Raw genomic sequence first — 22324 nt, 5'->3', positions numbered from 1 at the left:
GACTTGTTTCTGTCTTACAGGACGATCTTCTTGGTGCTGCTCTTCTCTCAGTATGCCAGAAATGTTCACTTCCCTCTGCCGGTCTACAAAGCCAAGAAAGGCTGGACTTTCTACAGGCTGCAGGTCTTTAAGATGTTTCCTGTAAGTAAACAACTATTTACAGCACTTGCATAGCCCAGGGTTTTGGTGTTTTTTTGCACAAATTATGAACAGTTTCCTCTCCAGAATACCAAACACTCTCTTTTCATGAGTTATCTTTTGTTCCTTTACAGCTGCTCGCTGCCTCCACCGCAAACTAGGTTCCCATCTAGATCACATATTATTCAACAGGGCTAATATCCTTCTCCCTGGCGATTAGGAGGTTCTCCCTCCGCCTGCCTCTATGTCTTGTTTAAATCTGTGTTTTCCTGCCCTCTGCTGGTAATATATTGAACAGTATCGGTAGCTTCTACAATTTCACTTTTTATTGGATACATTTATTTCAAGATGAGTCATTTAAGATATTTGTTCAATATTTTACAGGAAGATAAGAAAGATTCTCAATATATGAAATGTTTACAAGAAATGACTGACCCCATGGTGAACTGAGGTCGGTTAGCAATTGCAAATGTTTAGAAACGGGTCGAATTACTTAAACAAATGATTTTCCATGTATCTTTACTGATTGGTGGTTTCTTTCCACCCAGATCATCATGGCCATCCTGGTGGCATGGTTGCTGTGTTTCATTTTCACCGTGACGGACGTTTTCCCACCGGAGGTCGACAAGTACGGCTACTACGCCCGCACTGACTCGCGTCGAGGAATCATCGCAGCGGCGCCCTGGTTCAGGATCCCATATCCCTGTGAGTCAAACTGAGGAATCATAATGATTACACCGTTTAAAATGAATACAAATGTGTTATCCTTCATGTGATCGCACATAATCAAAAGTCCATGAAGATATAAATATATATATAATAACATTGTTTTTGTAGGTAGAGGTGAAACAACGATATACACTAAATAAACCAAACTATAACATGTGCAAGAAATCCTTTAGAACAAATTTAGAGATTATGAAATTGACAAACGAAGATATCTTTAGTTTTTTTCCCCTCTGACCCGCTCCGTGTTTCCACTCTGACAGTCCAGTGGGGCGTTCCTACGGTAACGCTGGCAGGTGTGATCGGCATGATGAGCGCGGTGGTGGCCAGCATCATCGAGTCCATCGGAGATTACTACGCCTGCGCGCGTCTCTCCGGCGCTCCGCCACCTCCAATCCACGCCATCAATAGGTAACGCTGCAGCTCGGCTCTTCCCTTTCGGGGCTTTCTGTTTGTTCAGGACTTCACCTTCTGAAAGAATGTTGTTCTGCTGTCTCCCTAGGGGGATTTTTGTAGAAGGTATTTCCTGTGTGCTGGATGGTGTTTTTGGGACAGGAAATGGCTCCACCTCCTCCAGCCCAAATATAGGTGTCCTGGGAATCACAAAGGTAATACACACCTGCACTTTATTTCATTTGTCTTTTTATTTCTTTCTTTGACTTTTTGAATGTTTGTGCTCTTTTTTCTTTTCTTTTTTACTTTATCATTATCTTAGTTTCCTGTTCTCCCTGCACACTGTATGGTATTTATTTTTATTGGGATTGTGCAAATGATTCAATCGAGAGCCGATTCAATGCAAAAAAACAAATGTGCTGGTACCAGATTCTTGAATGTAACGTTTCCTCTTTTCCATAATTTTTAAATGTATGTTGGGGTTTGGTGCCGTTTCGACAAATTTAGTAACTTTGGAAAGTTCGACCTTGGACTCTGCCCCATTGTCCCTTCTTCAAGATTCAAGATTCAAGATGTTTTATTTGTCACATACACACACAGGGTGTGCAGTGAAATGAAAGTGGCAATGCTCAGCAGGAATGTGCAAGGGCATGAGAAAGAAAACTCCGTCTCAGTCTCTCTTGTCTTGCAGCGTACGGAGGCGCCAAACAGTCTGTTGGGTTGGGGGTGATCCTGCATCTCTCTGCCGCTCTGGTTCTGCACTCCTGTCCTGCAGTGTGGAGCAGGGTGGGGAGTGTAGTGCGCTCGATCGTTCTTACTCGAACCCTTCCTTCCCCTTCCTGTCCCGGAGCAGTTGCCCCAACCAGGCTGTGATGGTGTCAGGACTCTCCACCTCTCCAGAGTAGAAGGAAGGAAGGATCCTCTGGAAACTTTAAATTGAGGTGGTAGAGGCGCTGCCCTTTTCTTCACCAAGTGTCTGTGTTCATTGACCATACTCAGTATTTTATACCGCCACTCCTCCTCCACAGAGTCCCGTTAAATCCCAGTGGTGAGTACGTCCTCTGTGTTTGTACCTCCTAAAGTCGATCAACCTCCTTCACCAGCCTTCTCGGTTCGTGGAGATCAGATCCCCACACTGTGTCATCACGCAAACATAATGATGGTGATGAGCTGAACCCTGACACACAGTCATGTGTGTACAGGGAGTACAGTGGAGGGGAGGAGGGACGAACCTGGGGGGATCTGTTCAGGGTGAGGGGGGTTTGTGTGTCTGCCACCCTGACTCAGCTTGCGCCAGTCTGGAGGGAGGGATGGTGTTGAAAGCTGGAAGCACAGGTCTTAGTACAGGTCTCAGTACCATCTCTGGATATCATCTGACCCTGCAGCTTTCCTCCAACAGAGCCCTCCTCACACTGTGCTCGCTGTGTGGTGTGTGTGTGTGTGTAGAACTCACAACTCACCTTAAGCTCACGCTGTGTTGTTGTTTGTTAGGAGCTAGCGCTGTTGTGTTGTTGCTAGCCTCAAACCGCATAAAATGAGTCGAGTCGTCCCGCGTCCGCCGTCGGCACTCACTCACCTTGGCGGGTCTGCCCAGTCTGTGATAGTATGAGCCCCTGCCCATAGGCGCCTGGTGTCGCGCTGCTCCATCTGTGATTCCCTCCTGGCTTCCTCTCTCGGCTTCCTTCTTTCCGCCCTCCTTGCCTTGTACCATTCTGCCTCCAGTTATAGGTCCCATTAGGGAGGCAGCATAGGCAGCAATGCAGGCAGATTGGACGTTCACATCACGGCTTTTGGTTGCTTTTTTTTGGTTTTTAAAGACCCTAGACTACCGTGTGCTGTATGGGCTAAGCTAAGCGTTGGGCTTCGCTTATTGAACTATCACTGGGATCATCATTGGAACTGGTCTGGATCCTGGTCCGTCGCTGCGCCAGCCAGCCTGCCGCTCAGTCTAGCGGACACACGGTCAGACCACCGCGCCTCGTCACTCGCGAGCCGCGCTTCACGCAGAAAAATGGCGGGGTCCGATTGGCCGGACGGAGGAGAGACATTGCGAGCGGAGAACAGACATAGCTCGAGTGGTCCAACGCTCTTCTTCCTCTGGGTCTCCTCGTTAATGTGCTGGTGAAAGTCTGGTAGGTGTTTTCGGTTTTTTTTTTTTAAAGTGCCCACCACCCCCCACCCCCACCACCAGCACCAGGACTGATGCCCGCATGCCGACACAATAACACATCCCGTGGGTCCGATGGTTGTGTCCGCTTGTGGTGGTGTGGTGGTGTGGTGGTGGTGGAGCTGTGAACTCGGGAACTGAGTAGAGGGAAGGTAGAATGGGCTGATGTTCCAGGTTGATAGTTCAGGAGAGCAGAAAGAGTCTTAATGTTCTTTAATGTTCTTGGGGTTCATGTGTGTTGTGCAAATGCAAACCCCCTCACCCCTCGTTACCAGATTCCTTCGTTCTTCTGTCTGGAAAGAGAGAAAACAGCGGTTGGGCATGATATGACTTATCTCGATCCGGAGGTCAGCAGCCTGCCAGACACAGACAATCAATGTCCAGGTCCTCCTGTCCCGTGTTCCCTAACATCATCCATCATCATCATTCTTTTTTCCGAGACAGACTGGGCGTTATGATGCTGGGGCAGGTGGACGGTGGGCTTGAACTTGAATCAATTCCAATTTCAATCCGCTTCCTTTTTCTCGTGTCGTTCCCGTAATCCCGTGCTGTGTTGTTGTTGATGATTCGTCACATTTATCTCTGGCTGCTGGCTGCGCTGGAAAAATGGAAAAAAAAAACAAAAAGTTTGTTTAAAAGTTTATGTCCAAAAGTGTGTTCGCGTGTTGTTAGTGCCGATGTGTGTTGTGTTTGTAAAAAAAAAAAAAACACAAAAAAAAAAAAGAACAAAAACACAAACACAATCTCCGCGGAGCTACCTCGACGGCGTCTGGACACAGCCGCGCCATCTTCCGAGATGCTCGTCGTCATTATGTTAGGATGTGGGTGGGTATGTATAGACTGTGAAACTCTGGTGCATTTTCTTAATTGGTAAACCAATTTAATTGTCTGAAACTCGTGGGTAGAGGGGTAGCCAGTGTCTCCTTGAGCAAAACTCTTAACCCCCAGTTGCTCCCTGGGCGCTTCACAGTTGCTCACTTTCTCCCTCTGACGGTCTTCCAGGTGGGCAGCCGGCGTGTGATTCAGTATGGAGCCGCCATGATGCTGCTGCTGGGGCTTGTGGGTAAATTCAGTGCCCTGTTTGCCTCTCTGCCCGACCCTGTGCTGGGAGCTCTGTTCTGCACCCTGTTTGGCATGATCACAGCCGTGGGGCTCTCCAACCTGCAGTTTGTGGACCTCAACTCCTCCAGGAACCTCTTCGTCCTGGGTTTCTCCATCTTCTTCGGTCTGATGCTGCCGAGCTACATCAAGGAGAACCCACTGGTCACCGGTGAGTGTGTGTGGGGGGGGGTAGATGCCAGCATGTTCACAAAATGATTGTCACATTTCCCTTGGTAACGATTAATGGAGCTTTTAAAATATTTTCTGCACTTGCAGGGAACCTTTCTTAATTTAATAATGTGTCCTTGGCAATGAACAAAGTAACATAAACAAGATAAGACTGAGAAACTTAAGTTAACACATTCAGTTGGTAAGAACCCGTTCATGCATTGTCAAGAGAGCTGTTTCCACATGCTCCTGTTGTCTCATTCCATCTGCAGGATATTTGTCGTTAACATCCTTACCTCTGACGCCTTCCTCCAAAAACTGGACACACTTGCACTTTACTGTTTATATTATATTGTATAACAAATAGACTGTATACATCCATTTTATATCCACTGTTTATACTGTCCATAACTGTTTATACTGACTATGTTGTATTTATCCAGCACATTGCTGCACTTCTACTGCTTTCTTTTGCACTTCTGGTCAGATGCTAAACTGCATTGTTTTGTCCTTGTCCTGCAACGACAATGAAGCTAAATCTGAAAACCGTTGTGTGACTGAAATGTTCCTTAATCAAGTTACCTCTTGGCCATGCATGCATATTGTATGTAGATAGATTTAGTGTTCACTGCTTGTGTATCGTTCTGTCCCAACTCACTGCCTAAGCCCCGGTCTCTTATCTTTCTCAGGCATCGAGGGAGTTGACCAGGTATTGAACGTGCTGCTCACCACTGCCATGTTCGTTGGAGGCTCCGTCGCCTTCATCTTAGACAATACTATCCCTGGTAAGGTGTTTAACTCTTTTTCAAGAGTGTCAAACTGATGATTTGAAAACATTGTATTGGTAGTTTGGAGTGCACACACCATTCTTTAAAGAAAATATGTCGAGCAGGTCCAGCTGTACATAAAAGCGTAACATGCCCAGTCGTTCTATATCCATGACTATGATTGATCTGTCTTCCGGTTCTCCACAGGCACCCTTGAAGAACGAGGCGTCCAGAAGCTGAAGTGTGGCACCGGTCCGATTACCGCCGTGCTGGAGGGCATGCGCTCCTACGACCTGCCGTTTGGAATGGACTTTATCCGCAGACACCCCGTCTTCAAGTACTTTCCCATCAGCCCCACCTTCCAGGGCTACCAATGGGGTACGATAGGGAAAATCTGCAGGCGCAGACTTGGACATGGGGACGCGGTGAAGGGGGAAGGAGCGCCGGGGGAGATCGACACTGCAGCAGCGGGGGAGAGTGGGGTATAGCCGACGTGGTGCTGCTGCTGTAAGGTCTTAAATGTGGATGAATTTGGGGAGCAAGGGATGATACACGAAGATGGAAGAGAGGAGAGAAACGAGGAGGATTCCGGATTGTGTGGTGGAAATTGTGATGCACCAACGCCCCCCCCCCACCTCCTACCCCTCCCCGTCCTGCAGTATTTCCTTTAGCTCGTGTCTTTTCCCACTTCCCATTCTGCTATTTTAAGCATGCTATAGCAAGTCGCAGCATGCTATGAAAGAAAGTCACTAACTGGAGATTATTTGGTGTGTGTGCGTGTGTGTGCGAACGTGTGCTGCCCAATTTTTCTAAAATATTCTCTACTCTTAGGCGAGAGGATTATATCAATCGAGGATTATTCAAAAATTCTGTTGTGGACCGGTCGCCACTAGACCTGTTATGCAACCACATTGGACACACACGCACACACACACACACGTCAACAGCCTCACCAGAACTAGCTTGTGCCACAATGCATGTCGGGGGTTCTGCAGGTGGATGGAGGAGGTCCGGTGCCCTTAGCCAAGTGATTGTGATTGTTTGCTTGTTTGCACTATCTGCCTCCTGAGTTCAGAGGCAGCTCGCGCCCCTTTTCCTTCAGTGAAAACTCCTCGGAGCCGTTGAGCAGCACGTCACATCCGCTCGTCTCACAGTAAAGAAACTCTCATCCCCCCCATTCTTCGCTCTCCTCCAAGATCTCTAAAGTAACGAACCGGTTTACAGTGTCAGTATTATGCATCGGTTGCTAACGAGACTTTTCCTGGACACATTGTTGTCTCATTTGTCTGTCCAATGGAACTAAATCTTTTTATCTTTGTTTGACAACATTGTTTTGCTTTTTCCTTTACGCCTCCTTTCACACACAAAGGCACTTGCAAGCTTTTAATGATTCACTGTTCCACAATGCTGTGACGACGGCACACAGTAACCCAGACGGGTCACCTCGTCAGAGACTTGGGCGTCACTCGTTCTCCGCTTTGAGCAGTAATCTGTGTTAATGTGGGACTTGCACATAAATGCCCCCGACCCCACCCAAACCCAGAGCGGTCATTGGGCTCCTACATAACTGAGAAGTAGCGTTGGTGGGTTTAGGTTCAATGTAATGAACGCAGATGTTCTGAACAATTTTCAACGATCTAGATTAATTCCTTTACCCACTTTAAATAACTGGTGATGTTTGTAACGGTCCGTGTCTGTTGCGGTTCAGACGGCGATGCAACATTTTGCAGAGCGTCAGCGGGCGTGACCCGTCGCCACACTGGCTGCCTCTGGTGTTTGCAATTAGAAAACGGGTATTTAAAAGAACACTTTAGTTTTTAAAACACCATGAAAACAACTTTGCAACATCAGAATCTCGATAAACGTCTCGCTTTAAAAGAATGTTTTAAAGTAACCGCCAAATTAAATTTACTAAACATTTATCCAGCTGAGTTTATTAAGTTATTTATTTAAATCTCTTTTTGATCTGTTACCGCATACCAAAAGCATCGGCATTTTTCGCTACTAAGAAACAACAAAAAATAAGTTTGAAATCTTTCTGCGCTTTTTAATCTCTTTTGTTAAAGCTATTTATTTATTTATGACCAGAGGATTAGTGATAGCCTGCAGGCCCGTGGGTCTCTTACACAATGTTGAAAGTTATATTTATTGGTTTCGGTCCCTGTGCTAACAGTGACGGACCTCCCGAGCCCGTCGGTGCTTTTAGAAAACTCTCCTGGAAACGGCAGTGTTTTCTAAAGACTTTCTCATGTAAGCTGCTTCTGTGTCATTCCATTTATATCATGCTTAGAAAAACACTGAAACAAACAATGCCGGAAACTGAATAGTTTCCCTCAGTTTGTAATTGGGGCCTTCTTTTGCTACAAGTACTGTTGTTACATGTAATGGTGCCACGAACCCACCATTTCCCTCCAGAGCTCCTCTTCTCGGCTGCTCTATAAAGTTTCGCCGTTGTCTCGTTTGATGACTCGAGGACAAGCGGCTGATTGTGAATTTGTGATTGGACATTTTTTGGCCTTCATCTGCTGAAGTCTGGCTGTGGTCCCGTGTATGACGTCGGCCCTGCGTACGCTCCTGTTTGAGTGTTTGACCCCGGACGCGAGCAGAGATGAGATCTGGTGTTTCTGGCGGTCTTCTGCTGTGATGGACGTACTAACGGTGACCTGAGTATCTCACATGCTTTGCTTGGATGTAACTCAACAACTGTATTTGAGGCACAGAGCTTGGTCTTTTTACTGTGGTTGATTCTGTTGTGTTGCAGGATCACAGCTGTACAAATGGGTGGCCCGGTGTAAACGCTACGGGGAACTTAAGTTTGTTAGTGTCACAATGCGAGTCTGTGGAAATGTTGTCAAACGTCTGTCTCTGTAAATGTTTTCTCCATCTGTAATCCGAGGTAGTCACGAAAGCGGCTCGGCCGGAGACCACCGGCATGCGCACAGACTCCCAATCCTCGCCACCCTCATCTTAACAGCTGCTTGTGGCTAACGAGTTACTGGCTGGTCGGTCGACTTGGCCACGCCGGCAAATGTTTTTCCTTTTTTTTTTCTCATGGCGTCCTCGCCCCCCACCAGTGGCGGCTGGTGAAATTTGGGGGGGGGGCGCAGTTGGGCGACGCGGTTTAAATATCACTCAACAATGAGAAGAAAAGAGGTTTTGAGTAGAATATTGTAAAAAACAAAGCTTTATTTAACGAAAACACCGTGCTCAACACTGTCCAATAACAACTATCAACACACTGAAACTTTGGGCATGAGCGGTTCAGAGCAGCTTTAAGGAACGTTGGGTTTCAGAGGTTTACAATTAAAAGAGTTTCACCCTCACATGAAAGAGGTTCAGAGCAGAATAGAGTCAGAAAGAGATCACATGTTACATGGGGGACAGAGTAGACCCACTACTGTAAAGAAAAGTAGCCTCCTCTCTTTAAAGTTGGCAAACTTCTCAATAACTCTCTGGTTAAAGTCAATCATATCTGTGACGAGCCTGCTTCTATTATTCTTGAGGGAATGTGTGTTTTTCCGAACTCCTTCGTTGTGTTTTCGATGCCAGTTCGGTCTGCTGCTCTGCTCTGCAAACAGGGTTAGCTTCAGGCTGTTAGCTAGTTAGCTTCATGCTGTTAGCTCGATAACTGCGGCAAGATTCGTGCTTCTTACACTTGTCTGAAGCTCTTTAGATCCCTCACCCCGTTGGAGTCCAGAGAGTTTCAGTCCCAGGACTTTGGAACGACAGACAGGGGAAACTAAACAGCGCATTACTCACTGAGCTCCAGCTAACCAGCTCCGGTTAGCAACCTGCTCGCGTAGCTCAGTGGAGCTCTCTGGCTGAGGAAATGATACCGGTCTCTGATTGGCCGAATAGTCCAACCACGTGAAATAAGAAACTGTCATTGGCCAGAGCGCACATTTTTGCGCCCCAAGATTCACGTTTCATCCGCCAATGAGAAGCCGTCCTTGCCGAAACGACCGTGAAATGTTTGCTCGCTGCCACATGTTGGGCCGGCGCCCCGAAAATGGGGAGGGGCTTCTCTCCGTGATGATGAGTGGCGATATATTATTTATGTCACATTTAACTTAAGTGGTTGTTGACAGGGGCTTACGGTCTCCCACACACATTTAGTGTGTCAACATGGTATATTTACTATTTAAATGATTTGGTATATAATGTTTTTTGACAGGATATATAATATTTTTTTTTTTTTTCCTCTCAAAATGTTAAGAGGGGCGGCACCTTAGCGCCCTCTATGGACGCACCGCCACTGCCCCCCACGCTGTGTGACCTCGCTTGAGGAACAGGTGACTATCAGGTCAGAGAGTAGTCTCCTCCCGACATCTACTCGCAGAGCAGAGTGACTGCAGGGTTTGACATTACTTTTTTATTTTTGTACCTCTTGTAGGGTATTCTTCAGTACATGGGTATGCGCACATAATAATCACCAACGTGTAGGTCTGTACTGTACATTTATGCAACCGGCACTTCTCCCATCATCTCCTCTCTCATCATCTCCTCTCTACTCTCAACGCACGTTGTTGGCCCTGCTGAAAAAACAGTGAGGTCCTCTCATTTTTAGTGTACCTGTTTTTTCTCCCAAGGAAAATCTTAACTGTTGATGTTTCTGAATGCAGAATAAGCCACTGGCGGGCCACCTTACTTTTTATATAAAAAAATTATTAAGATCCTGTTGGTCATCATTAACCGGCCTTATCTCTGAACACAAGAGGGACGGGGATGATCTGCACCTACAGGCAGCCTCTTCTGGCTTTGAGCTCTTACTGCCCAGTTCTAGTCGTACTTCCTGTAGGATCCCATAAACATGCACACAATTGTGTTTCTGACATGGTTGTTGCAGTAAACGCATCACAAGCACAGACTTCATTGATTTACATCCAACCAACAGCTCTTAAAAAGGTGGCCTGCAGGTGTGTGACAAAAAGACATCAATCACTTTCAGTTATTTTGAAGGGGTGATACCTGAAGAATATACTAGTGTTTTATCTTTGTCAATGTTTTTTGTTTTTTTATAAATATATATATATACATTTTTATGTTTTAGAGAGAAAAAAATAACTTTTAATCATAAACCATGCTGGAAATCGCACCATTCTGTTGTACTTTTTTTATTTACAAAGTAAATACATGTTGAATCTGTGTTTTGGTGGAGTCCTTTTGTGTATTTTTGTCGGAACTTTTTCATTTTTTTTTTTTTACTGCTTTCGTGTCCATGTTAACACATTACCAGTTCAAATGAAAGAAAAGGCTGCGAAACTTTCAATAGATGTAAAAACGAATACGATTAAAATAAATGTATATTTAACAGAGTAAAGTTTGCTAAACCTTCTGGAAGAGGAATGTGTGTGAACTAATTGTAGCAACAAAATGTTTTAATCTTTGTTCCTAAAACTATTTATTAAGATGTTACTGAATGAATGCAGTCTGTTGTCTTTATTGATAATAAAACTGAAATATTTAGACAATGACTGGTTTGATTCAACGATGATGGAGTACATTTAAATATTGACGTGCTGTACAGAAAGACCTATACATTACTGACAGTTTCTTCCATCACTTAGTGATGAATGTCACATGTTTCCAGCAGTTTCCAAGTCCATTTAATTACAGCTATGCTTGTAACAATGACTACAGCGTAACACTGTCTTAAAGGATTTGCGGCAGGTGTTTTTCAATGTTGCCCAATATCACAAACTACACATTTGACTTCCCAAGTTTCCTTTCATATTACTTTTGGGGGGGTTATGCACGACTGATATGAACTTCCTTTTTACAATAAATCTGGAGTCACAAGGGTCTCAATGCTACCCCACGGTTTCTGCATTAATTAAATGAGGACCGCAACTCGACTCGAGCTGAACAATTATTTACCACGAACCAGCAAACATGTTAATGTGTAAAGAACACTGCAAATAAAACGTTTGGCGTTGGTATCTCAATAGTCAATTTGTTTATGTTTTCTTGAGTCGACAGAATTTTAAATGGGAAAATTAAAAATGTGTTATTTACATTTAGTAAATTGTGCTTTTTTTCCACTGAATATTAGAGGGGCCGCCGCGGTGCGCATGCGCGGTTCTCCTATTGTTTCGGTGTTTTCATTCATCTCTGAACGCAGCGCGAACAAAGGGGCGTGAGGCTCGCGCTCCGATTGGCTCCCCGCGAGGCCCCCAGACGCTGCTGTTCCGCGAGCTCCGCCACAGCAGATGGACCTCTCGCGCTCTCCTCCTCCTCCTGGATGCACGCGCCCCAGAGATTGTTTCCAACGGCTGGAGGGCGAGCGAGTTGAGCGACTTCACCGTTAACGGACAGTTCAACCGCCACGGAGAGGAAACACCGGAGCAGGAGGAGGCGGGAGAGGACGACCGCAGAGCCCGCGTCCGCCAGGTTAGGTGAGCCGAGATAGAGCTCCAAAAGTCGGCAGGAATCAGACCGAAGCGTCGGTGTAGCGGCTGCTCGCGGGGTTCATGTGGGACGTGGTCATGCGTGTAGTTTGTACCGTTAGCCCACTAAAGAAGACCGGGACGTGTTTTGACAACATTAAATGTTCAACGGCGACATTTATTAATTTCACAAAAGCACCGGCGACACGTGTGTGGAATAATAACCTCGAATATGAGTCGTTTGCGGTGCGTTTGAGTCCCACGCAGCGGTGAGAGGCGCGCGCCGTTACACCGGAGCCCAAATGTTGAGCGCAAAGATCACAAACGCCCGATGTAGCCGCGCATGTAGCCACATCGGGTCTCTGGCAGGGGAGCGCTGCTTACAGCTGTCAGTATAAACGGTTACATAACGAGCAGATTGAGTCCTCTCCACACAAGGTTGCTTCGACAGAAAGTGAATATATTTTAATGTAGGAAGTAGTAATGTCGTACACTAGGAAGGGAAAGGAAGAGGGTCGACTTGAAACTACCGTGTGTGTGTGTGTGTGTGTGTGTTTGTGTGTGTGTGTGTGTGTGTTTTAAACTGAACATTGTGTGTTTATATTATATACTATCCTGCATTCGCATTAACTACTGACTGAGTTTATTCTTTAATGAAGTGTCCAGCCAACAGTCAATGAGCCCATGGTGACCTCTGTCAGCCTGAGGTAGTTTTTCTGACCAGCTCAAAGCACCGATGTATTGAGTTCACCGTTGTCGGAGACTAAGGATACTGGACACTGATTCATCTTTAAATGGCTGGAGAGGTGGTTTATGATAAGATTTAGTCGTGGATCAACTGATCGCTGGAGCTCTCTGGTCAACAAAGGGCCCCAAATAGTTCCTGTTTGATCTGGAGAATCTGGTCGCCATATTTAGATTCTTGCAACGTTGTTTTTGACAACCGCAGTGCTGTATGCCTAATGAGAAGAACGCCACTTACACACACACACACTATTTTGGGGTTTCTAGAGCGCAGATGTTTTCGGTGTTGCTATGGCAATGGGGACAATGGTGCGGCAGAGCTTTAGTAATGTGGATGCTGTGGTGGTGGTGGGTTTGAAAGCGGACCGGAGGAGGTCTGAAGCTATTCATTCAGCCAAAGACTTTGACAGAGGAGCTTCAGAGACAACAGAGCAGAAAACAAGCATGCTTGTGTGTCAATGAAAGACCGGGTGGGGGGGGGTGGAGTCAGGAAGTCGTGGTCATGAGTTTTAATAGCATGGTATATGGCTTCTAGTCTTTCACAAGGGAATCACGAAAGGAGAAAGCTGAACGCTAAACATCAGTCCAGACGGCACCGAGACAATAACTCCCTAATCAGAAAAAGTAAATAAATGTTGTGACTGAGACACTGGAAGATGGAGGCTGATGTTCTCATGAGACACGGGGTGGATCCAGGGAGTCAACGAGCTCTACATGTGGAGCAGAGGAGCTCCCTGATCTGAGTCAGGCAGCTGCTAAACAGAAGCAGAGACGCTTTCTGCAGCCCGAAATGTCCCGGAAACCATTTCCACGTGAACGAGGTGTTCTGGTTATTGACGAGCAGTCGTCGCCGGCTAGGAACCGATTTGGTAAAACGACGAAGTGATTAACGCGAGTTCTCCAGGCTCGATCTTCGAGAAGACGCTCGACGCCGCGTACAAAAGGTCACGGTCAACGCGCCGCTTCCTGCAAGCTCAGCATGTGCTATTTTCATATCAATAGTGCAGCAACGTTTTGAGAGCCACCGTTTGTGATGAGAGGCAACATTTGCAAACGGTCGGTTAGAAGACGTCTGACAAGATAAGTTTCGTGGTTATGATATCGGTAACATATTTTAGTTAAGTTACCGCTCTACCTTTTTGACGGGACGCGCCTGTAGTTTCCGTCGGGGACGATGAGGCCGTGTGCTCCTTTCTTTTTCTGGGAACTTTCTCATTTCAACAACCTGCATTCTTCTTTGAGTTTTTCAGGTTTATGCTATCATTTTAATCAGATAATCATATTCAAATTTGTGTTATTTCAGGCCACAAAATAAACGACAATAAATCATCATTTACGCCTTGATGTTGAAAAGAACAAAGCAAAATAAACATCAGTTTATTTGTGGCTATTTGGGGGCCTCTCGGCTCCTGACGGCGGTCTCTCTTCAACGCTCTTGTCATTTTCCTCAAAGTGGATATTCAACCTCACTACTTTTTGTTTTCAACAGATAGATCCTGATGATATTTTGCCTTTTTTAGAACAGCTGCTGATGTTTGGACAACATCGAACATTTGAGACATTGCGACTAAACCGATATGTTGATGGCGTCTTGGCACACGTCTTGAAATGTTTCACGTTGCGTGTTGCTTTGAGAAAGCTCTGAGGTTTTCAGGTGGAAAAACAATAAATTCGCAAACTTTTGCCAACAGCAAACCGTGAACAGGTTTCACGACAGTGATTGATACTGCAGCAGGTCAAAGGTCAAATGTCTGATTTCCCTGTGGTAACATCGGGGTCACCTTTAGATTTCATTATCATCTGTCAAGCTCCTTGACTTAAAATTCCCGTTGGTATTGAGACACGTTTACAACGCTGTCAAACCGAGACACGTCCGTCTGCGACCGCCGGCCCGACCGATAGACAACAAAGACAACAAAGACAACAAAGCGATAGAGAGAAGAGCCGAAAGACCGAGTACATGAGTAAGTTGTAACACCTGACTACATTTTTTAAAAACACCTCAAAAGGCGACATTTATCTGCTTCCATTATGTCGCTGAAGGGTTGATCTGAGTGAGCGCTTCACAGGGCGAATACCGGTGCTGAAATATTGATGGGCGCGGGGCTCGGCCGATTGGTGATAAATATTTAATTAGGTCACAATAACTGAACACGTTTATTTCAGTGATTGATGGCTCAGTTTATTCATCGTGGGTTTAAAGCTGCTACGTCACTCTGCTCGTCAGGTGGTGAATATCTTTATTGATAATGTTTAGGAATGCGTCTGATCTAGAGGAACGAGTCGGTGTGCGTGAGCTTTTGTTTGGGTGTGCGTGTTAATACAGCCGTGATGTTTGAATTGAGGAAGTGTCGGGGCCGGTGTCAGTTTCCTGTGTGACTGGCTGAGCAAAGGAGGAAGTGATTTTTAACGGAAGGGGAGCACTTCCTTTATAGAGCCCCCACTTCTTCCTCGTCTGCTGGCTGTCAGCATCGCATGAGAAAGGCGTTTGATACCTGAGGATACACAGCGTCTGCCTGCCTTAACCTTTCTCTCTCTCTCTCCCGCCCACACACACATCTGCAGCTGTCTCTGGGGACTCAGATTACACCGCCTCCACTCGGGTAAGATCTCTTGTCGTCTTGTAACTGACGTTTGCACCACATTCATTCGGCAGCGTTGTCCCTCTGAGTTTGAGTATTAACACTTCTGTTCCAGAGGCGCTGAATGTGCTCTGCTTTTGAAAGATGATTCAGACTGGACGTTCACCGCGGTGGATTACATGGCTCACACAGTTTGAAAATTATGCAGATTAATGTTAATACCGTATAGAAATGAAAGGGAAAAAATAAGCTTCACAAAAGAGACAAACAAGACTTCAGAGTGCTCCGAGACCGATTTGGACTGTAATCGGTGTTTGCAGGGATTTGGTTGTAAACCAAAGAAAAGCACCGGACGGGTTTTGATCTGAGAAGTCTGGAGATGTGAAAGGTGTGTTCGGATGTGTTGTCAGGGGACCGTGAATGTCTCGAATGCTGTGCCAGTCCGTCCAGCTGCTGTTGAGATGTTTTACTGGAGAACGTGACATCTTTAGAAATGTCAGGATCGGCAACGTCACTAACACGAAAAATATCCATCAAGCAGAGACATTGTCAGCAGGTCTGTCCTCCAATCAGGGGGTTCAATCCCCGCCCTCGTCGATGTGTCCTTGAGCAAGACACTTGACCCTGAGTCGCTCCCTGTAGCTGTGTCTACGGTGTCTGTGACGTGTGATGTCAGCCACACGTTGGCAGCAGATGAAGGTCAGTAGGATTCACTTCTGGGGACCGGGACATTCATTTAATGGCAATCCATTCAATATTTCCTTTAGATATTCCAGTCTGGACCAAAGTGGTCTCACACTGACATTTCCACCCACAGGGTGTCATTAAAATCTAGAAAACGGCTACATTTTAAAAAAAATCCTGAGCTAAACTTTCCAACACGTCCGATGCAACCGTCTCTGTTTGTGTGAAACAGAGAAACGGTGAGAAAACAAGATTCATTCCAGGACATAAAATGTAGAGACGGATGTTTTATTTAATAGTTTGCGATTCTCCTGGATACTCGATAAAGCACGTCTTCAATTCTTCACCTCCGCGTCCGGTGGATTTCATCTCGAGTGCAGGAGGCCTCCGCGGTGATGGCCGAGTGCCGAGGGGGCGAGGAGAGCAGCGATATATTGAAGGGGAGATGAGGACGAGAGCAGCTGTCGCCCTCCATCACACACCAGATGTCGTGACTGCGTTCAACTCTGATGTGGATCCGTCTCCTGAAGGAAAACATCGAAGGGAAACTCGAGCGGATCTGCTGTTGTCATTGTTTACTGTGTGGGGCTTTTCCCTCTCCTCACCTCCTCCTCTCCCGTCTGCTAGTCATGAAGAGTCATGAGACGGAGAAGCTGTATCAACTCTCTGCGTTGCCTCTTTGTCTCTCAGCTCCTCCCATGCTGACTGAGAATGGATGATCCAGAGTACGGGGTTCAGATCGGAGAGAACAAGTTCATCAGGAAGTAAGTAAAGAAGTTCCCTCTTTATGTTGACCTCTCCATTGACCGTCGATATGTTAAAGTATACACGGGCGTTCTGGAAACCATTTTCTAAGCACACATGCATTTATTGATCTACTTAAAGGCTCTTATACAATATTCAGAGCGTTAATGCATCAGCTAATATCCCTGTAAAGATATGGTGGGGTGATGATTTTCTTTTAATCCAAGTTGTTGAGCACTTTGTTGTCATGGACGGCCGCGCAGGCTTGCGAGTCACTGCGTCGCGCACAGCTAGCGAGCTCACGGCCGCTCTGTTAGGGACGTTACCGACGTTACCGACGTTACCGAGAGCTGTCGCCATGTTGAGAGCCGTGTGGAGTCAATAGTCATGCTCTGAATATCGTGTAGAGAACCTTTAAGTATTTACAAGTAAGAAGGCCTGAAAGCAGGAAATCAATTAAACCACATACCACACTTTGTAGAATGGAGTATACATGATACACGTATGTATATATATATATATATATGATACATACATAAGTGGGCTACAAAATGTGTGACATCAGCTGCGTGTTGCTTCAGCTTTTCCTCCTCAGTGATTCAACATTTCTGTCTCCAGGGCAACAGTCCTCTCGCATCTGAAGACGTACAACCTCTACTTTGAAGGACAGAATCTACAGCTCAGACACAGAGAGGTGCGTGTGAGAAAGTGTATATATGTGTGTGTGTGTGTGTGTGTGTGAGAGAGAGTGTATATGTGTGTGAGACTACTCTTCTTTTAATGTGTTTTGAACAGAAGCATAACAATAATCCATTCCAGAAGGGTGATAACAGAGTGTGTGTGTGTATATGTATATATATATATATTTATTTATGTGTTGACTAAAGCTCCTCTCTCCCAACAGGAAGAGGGGGAGTTGATTGTCGAGGGCTTGCTGAATATCTTTTGGGGTCTGCGGCGACCAATCAGGCTTCAGATGCAGGATGACCACGAGCGAATCCGCCCGCCCCCGTCCTCCACGTCCTGGCACTCGGGTTGCAATCTGGACAGCCAGGAGGGGTAAGGGGTCCAGACGTTACACCCCGCTGACCGGAAATGGTTCTATCGAGCAGCAGGGGGCCGACATGGACTATGGCGAGGTCGCTGAGGAATGAAGTTGAATCGGATCATTTATTTCCACAGTTTACTAAATCCTATTCGGCAGAATGTAATCTTTACACACTGCTGGCTCAGTTTGGGTCAGAGAAGCTATTTGTGTTCCACAAAAAACAGCATATCACGGACATGCAGCCGACATGAGGGGACAATGTAACATCAGCAAAGAGGACGTTCACTTTGAAGTCGCTGTCCAAGCCACAGCTTCCACCAGTCAGCAGCTTCAAGACTTCAGGCTGTCGGGTTTTGATACTGAGAGTTCTGAAAGCAACACACTCAAACGCAAATATTGCTGATGTTTCAGTCCCAAAATATTGCAAAACTACTTCACATATCAAAGGAAATACTCTCACGTATCCCCGAAAAACTGCATCAACAAAGAGGAACAGCTGAAACTCCCCAACGGAGACGTGGCGTGGGCCCAGTCGTGGTGAACAAGCGTCTGGCGCTTAGCAGGAGATCCTATAATCAGTGTGTCGTGTTGTTATGGTGACGTCGTGACCAAAAGTTAAAGTTGACATTATGACTCATTTAATAAACAGTTTGTGTCGACAACATATTTGTGGGTGTGTCTTTACAGTCTTTTCTTTTCTCTTTCTTAAAGTGCCCCAAACGGCACAGATGGTCAACAGGCGACGCAGCAGAGCCCGCCCACCGTGGAAGTGACGGCGCCCGACAGCCAACCGGAGGACGAGGCCGACGTGATGGAAGAGCAGGGCGAAGGTGAGGCGCTCCCCTCGGGCCCAACGAGGATCGGGGGAACGGCAGCAGAACAAATGCCCAAAACGGCGGAATCATGACCTCATACCTTTGCACTCCTTTTGTTGGCGTTGGCTCACCAGGACGACAACAACAACAACAAACGTTGCATTAAAACACATTTAAAACACCGTGGACCAAATCTCCCTCGGCTGCTTTGTATAAACATGCTATCGCTGATTCGCTGTCCGATGGAAAATAAAATTTGAACCCGCTAAAAGAGGTTTATAATCATAAATATAATTAATTATATTAAGAAGTGTGTCACACACGTCTCTCATATTTGCTTCATCCTGTTACACAATAATGACTTAGAAAGTTACATTTACTTAAGTACAAATTTAAGGTTTACATTCATCAGTTCCGAGCTACTTTTCAGATTTGGGTTATTAAAATAAAAATTAATCTATAAAATATCACAAGTATAAAAAATCACAAAAATGATCCCCACTTACACAAGCAAGATTAAAGTGATGAACACATTAATTGATCATAATATATATTATTCATAAAATGACCTACCTGCCTTTTACTTTTGGTACTTTAAAGGTATTTTACAGGGGGACTTATTTACTTTTCCTCAAATCAGACACAGAAACAACTTCATGTATCGATAGATTAAATGTAACTGTGTCTTTTCATGTTTACGACCCTGAACGACCTCTGAAGTTGTGTTGTGCGCACAGGGGACAGCGAGAGCTCCGCTCAGCTGCCCAGGACGAAGAGCGACGCCGGCGTCTTGAGGCGGGGCCAGCGGCGCTCGCCAAGCGACCAGAGGAAAATCAGACGCCACCGCTTCTCCATCAACGGACACTTCTACAACCACAAGGTGATGCCTGAGAAGAGACCCGTGTTCTGAGGGTTCGTGTGCATGTCTGAACACGCCAACAACGTCCGGATTTTGATTTCCTCAGACGTCGGTGTTCACCCCGTCGTTCGGCTCCGTCACGAATGTCCGGATCAACAGCTGCATGAGGACGCCACAGGTGCTCCGGGTTCTCCTCAACAAGTTTAAAATCGAAAACAGCCCGGACGACTATGCGCTCTACCTCGTCCATACAAGTGGAGGTGAGTGGGAATTATTCACTTTCATTTCTGTGGCAGGGGGAGAAATGTCAACGAAGGGAAACCCCCACTGCGTGTTCATCAATACCTTTTGTGTTTGTGTTTCCAGAGCGCATGAAACTGAAGCGGAGCGACTACCCGCTGGTGCTCCGAGTGATGCAGGGCCCGTGTGAGCAGGTCTGCAAGGTGTTCCTCATGGAGGAAGACCTCGTCGAAGAAGTCACGTATGACGTAGGCCATGAGCGCGTCTTCCCCTCTTCTTTGTCTCCTCTGATTTACCCGGCGTCACCCCTCTTATTCTTCTGCTCCCGCCCACCAGGTGGCGCAGTATATCAAGTTTGAAATGCCCGTCCTGCGGAGTTTCATCACCAAACTGATCGAGGAGGAGGACAGAGAGGTGCTGAAGCTCAGGAGAAGGTACGAGGAACAGCGATACTTTATATTGTCCATAATATGGCCGACGCCTTCGACATGCTCATCGGCTGTTTTGAGGTGTCACACACATTAAATATTTTTTATAAATTCTAATGCGTGTGCTCGTACTTGCAGGTATACGTACCTGCGCTGTATAATTGAGAAGCAGCTCGGCCGTCTTCCAGAGGGGGCGACCTGTATGTGATGGACTGTTAAAAGCACCGAGGGTCGGCCGACAAGAACCCCGTGTACGTGTTTCATGATCCGGCTCCTCGTGAACTCCAACGGAGCCTTTTTTTCCCTTCTTTTTTAAAAATCGTCTGATGGATCAAACCTGCAGACTAAACTCTGACATGCTGTATTGTTTGCATGTGAAGTGGGAAGCATGTCAGCCTTGTCGGTGTTACCGCTTAGTCATCGCACACAGACGGACCTCCCAGTGCAGGACGAGCCCACGAAGCTCAGGCGTCATGTGACATGATTAGAATCAAGTGCCTGTTAGAAGGTTTCTCTGGGCACAAAGGCTTCGATCCTGTGTTCTGAAGTTATGAGAAAGTACAATAGAATGACGCCAGATCACAGTTGTGCTCTGAAAAGCCTTTTATGTTCCTCTGTTTGAGAATCATTTTTTAAATTTTGTGATTTGAAGGAATGTTACTGACATTGTCTTGAAATTTTGGGAAAGCGTGAGATGTTTTGTTGTGTATTTTGCATAACAGCAGCTGGTTAGCTTAGCACAAGCACAAGGACTGGTAACAGCTGGTGAGTCTGCCCAAAATCTGCCCCCCAGCAGCACTCGAGCTCACAGTAATATGTTCTACATCTCATTTTAATCTCTTCCATAAAAAACAAAACAAAGTGGGTCGTGTTACATTTGGGTTTTTTTTGTGCAAGACTAAACAATTAAAGTGTTGCTGAGCTTCGGAGGCGCTAGTGGGCAGATGTTGTCATCTGAAAAATGAATTCCGCCCTGAAAGAAGACTCTTTGCATTCCTGCCGTGCGCGACGAGAGGAGTTCACGTTGAGCAGAATACTGTTTGGTCCAAGAACTATTGTCAACATCATTCCTCACATGGTGACTCCTGGTGGGCGTTGGGACTTTGGACCGGCGTGTTTTATTAAATTTTTTGTTACATCACACAGAGAACAACGCAAGTGAAGTCCTGCTAGACTGAATCCTGCCGACCGTCTTTACCAGACGAATGTTGTAAAAGTATGAATGATTGTGATTCAAAGCGGTTTGCCTCCACGTGTACAGCTCGTCGCTTCTGGTCCGCTCGATGTCTCCAACATGGTGGTTCTAAAATCTCGCCGTGCAGAGAGAGTGAGAGTGCATGTTGTATATTTTTTTGGTGACTATTTTTTAAAGACCTGTCTGCATTTTTGTATTGTCTTTTACGGAAATTATGATCTTAAAAGATGTTGTGAACTCATGCCACGACTTGGAAAATTTAGGTTTTTTTCTTTTTTTCGTACAATGATTGTTATTTAATAAAAAGAAAAGTCATCCTGATGTGTGTGTGTATATATTTTTTTTAAATATATACATATTTCAAAATATATTTTTTATATATTTTGTACATGTATAATACAAATTCATATATTTTCTTTTAGGTGTATTTTTAAAAATAATTTAATATATATATAATAATATATATATTGATTTTTATTATATTTTTATTAGGGCTGTCAGCGTTAACGCGTTAATCTATGCGATTAATTTGGCCGCGTTAACGCACTAAAATATTTAAACGCAATTAACGCAACTTTGTTTACTTCCGGTGTGCCTTGAAGTTTTTACACTGAGTGTCAAACCGCGGCAGTACGGTTTAACACTGTTTCCGTTTTGAAAACAATTATTTCTCCGCGAAAATAAGGAGCAGAAATCAGTTTAAACTTGTGGATGAATCAGTCGGGTTTCCTCCTGCTCCTCCTTCCTCCCGTCTCCCCCTCCGATCCACAGAGGAACGAAGGGGCGACGTGTCGGGTGACGCAGCGCGGAAAGAACTCGTCACACGAAACCTTCGACGTGATTGGTCAATCCTTTTGTCTGTCAACATTTTGCGAAAAAAACAACCAATGAACACTCAGTAAATCACAAAGGACCTCCCACCTCACAGGTGAGGCTCATGAGCAGCCTGTCAGTCAGAGGACCGAGAACACGGCGCGAGGACAATGTGCCTCAATATATAGAGCTGAGATTGTTCTGGAATGTTTGATGTATAACACGTGGGTATGTCATATGCAAACGCATTTAAAAGGTGAATTTAATTTTTTTTGTAGAATGGAGACATGAGCCCAGCCTCCAGAGGGTTAACGTGACACATTTGA

At 45.6% G+C, this 22324-nt stretch overlaps 2 protein-coding genes across 5 annotated transcripts in view; both read left to right on the top strand.

Annotated features, from left to right (window-relative positions):
* The window catches only part of slc23a2 (solute carrier family 23 member 2), a 34088-nt gene extending 23157 nt beyond the window's left edge, over positions 1–10931 (top strand). For all 4 annotated transcript variants that reach the window (XM_056419430.1, XM_056419432.1, XM_056419429.1 and 1 more), the window contains 7 exons: positions 21–141; positions 687–843; positions 1128–1275; positions 1367–1472; positions 4427–4694; positions 5383–5478; positions 5668–10931. In XM_056419430.1, coding sequence (XP_056275405.1) covers positions 21–141; positions 687–843; positions 1128–1275; positions 1367–1472; positions 4427–4694; positions 5383–5478; positions 5668–5948 — 1177 coding nt within the window. In that variant the 3' untranslated portion in view covers positions 5949–10931. The remainder of the gene's footprint in view (positions 1–20; positions 142–686; positions 844–1127; positions 1276–1366; positions 1473–4426; positions 4695–5382; positions 5479–5667) is intronic.
* A 747-nt stretch (positions 10932–11678) lies between these two features.
* On the top strand, positions 11679–21506 carry rassf2b (Ras association domain family member 2b). The gene is made up of 11 exons (XM_056419448.1): positions 11679–11855; positions 15156–15193; positions 16547–16620; positions 17219–17294; positions 17505–17659; positions 18360–18478; positions 19201–19343; positions 19429–19582; positions 19689–19810; positions 19899–19996; positions 20129–21506. The coding sequence occupies exons 3-11, from the start codon at positions 16568–16570 to the stop codon at positions 20196–20198; spliced, it is 990 nt and encodes a 329-aa protein (XP_056275423.1). The 5' UTR covers positions 11679–11855; positions 15156–15193; positions 16547–16567; the 3' UTR covers positions 20199–21506.
* Positions 21507–22324: the final 818 nt, after the last annotated feature.

The sequence above is a fragment of the Pseudoliparis swirei genome, chromosome 7 (genome assembly GCF_029220125.1).
Source record: "Pseudoliparis swirei isolate HS2019 ecotype Mariana Trench chromosome 7, NWPU_hadal_v1, whole genome shotgun sequence".
NCBI classification, from domain to species: Eukaryota; Metazoa; Chordata; class Actinopteri; order Perciformes; family Liparidae; genus Pseudoliparis; species Pseudoliparis swirei.
This window is presented reverse-complemented; position numbering and strand designations above follow the sequence as displayed.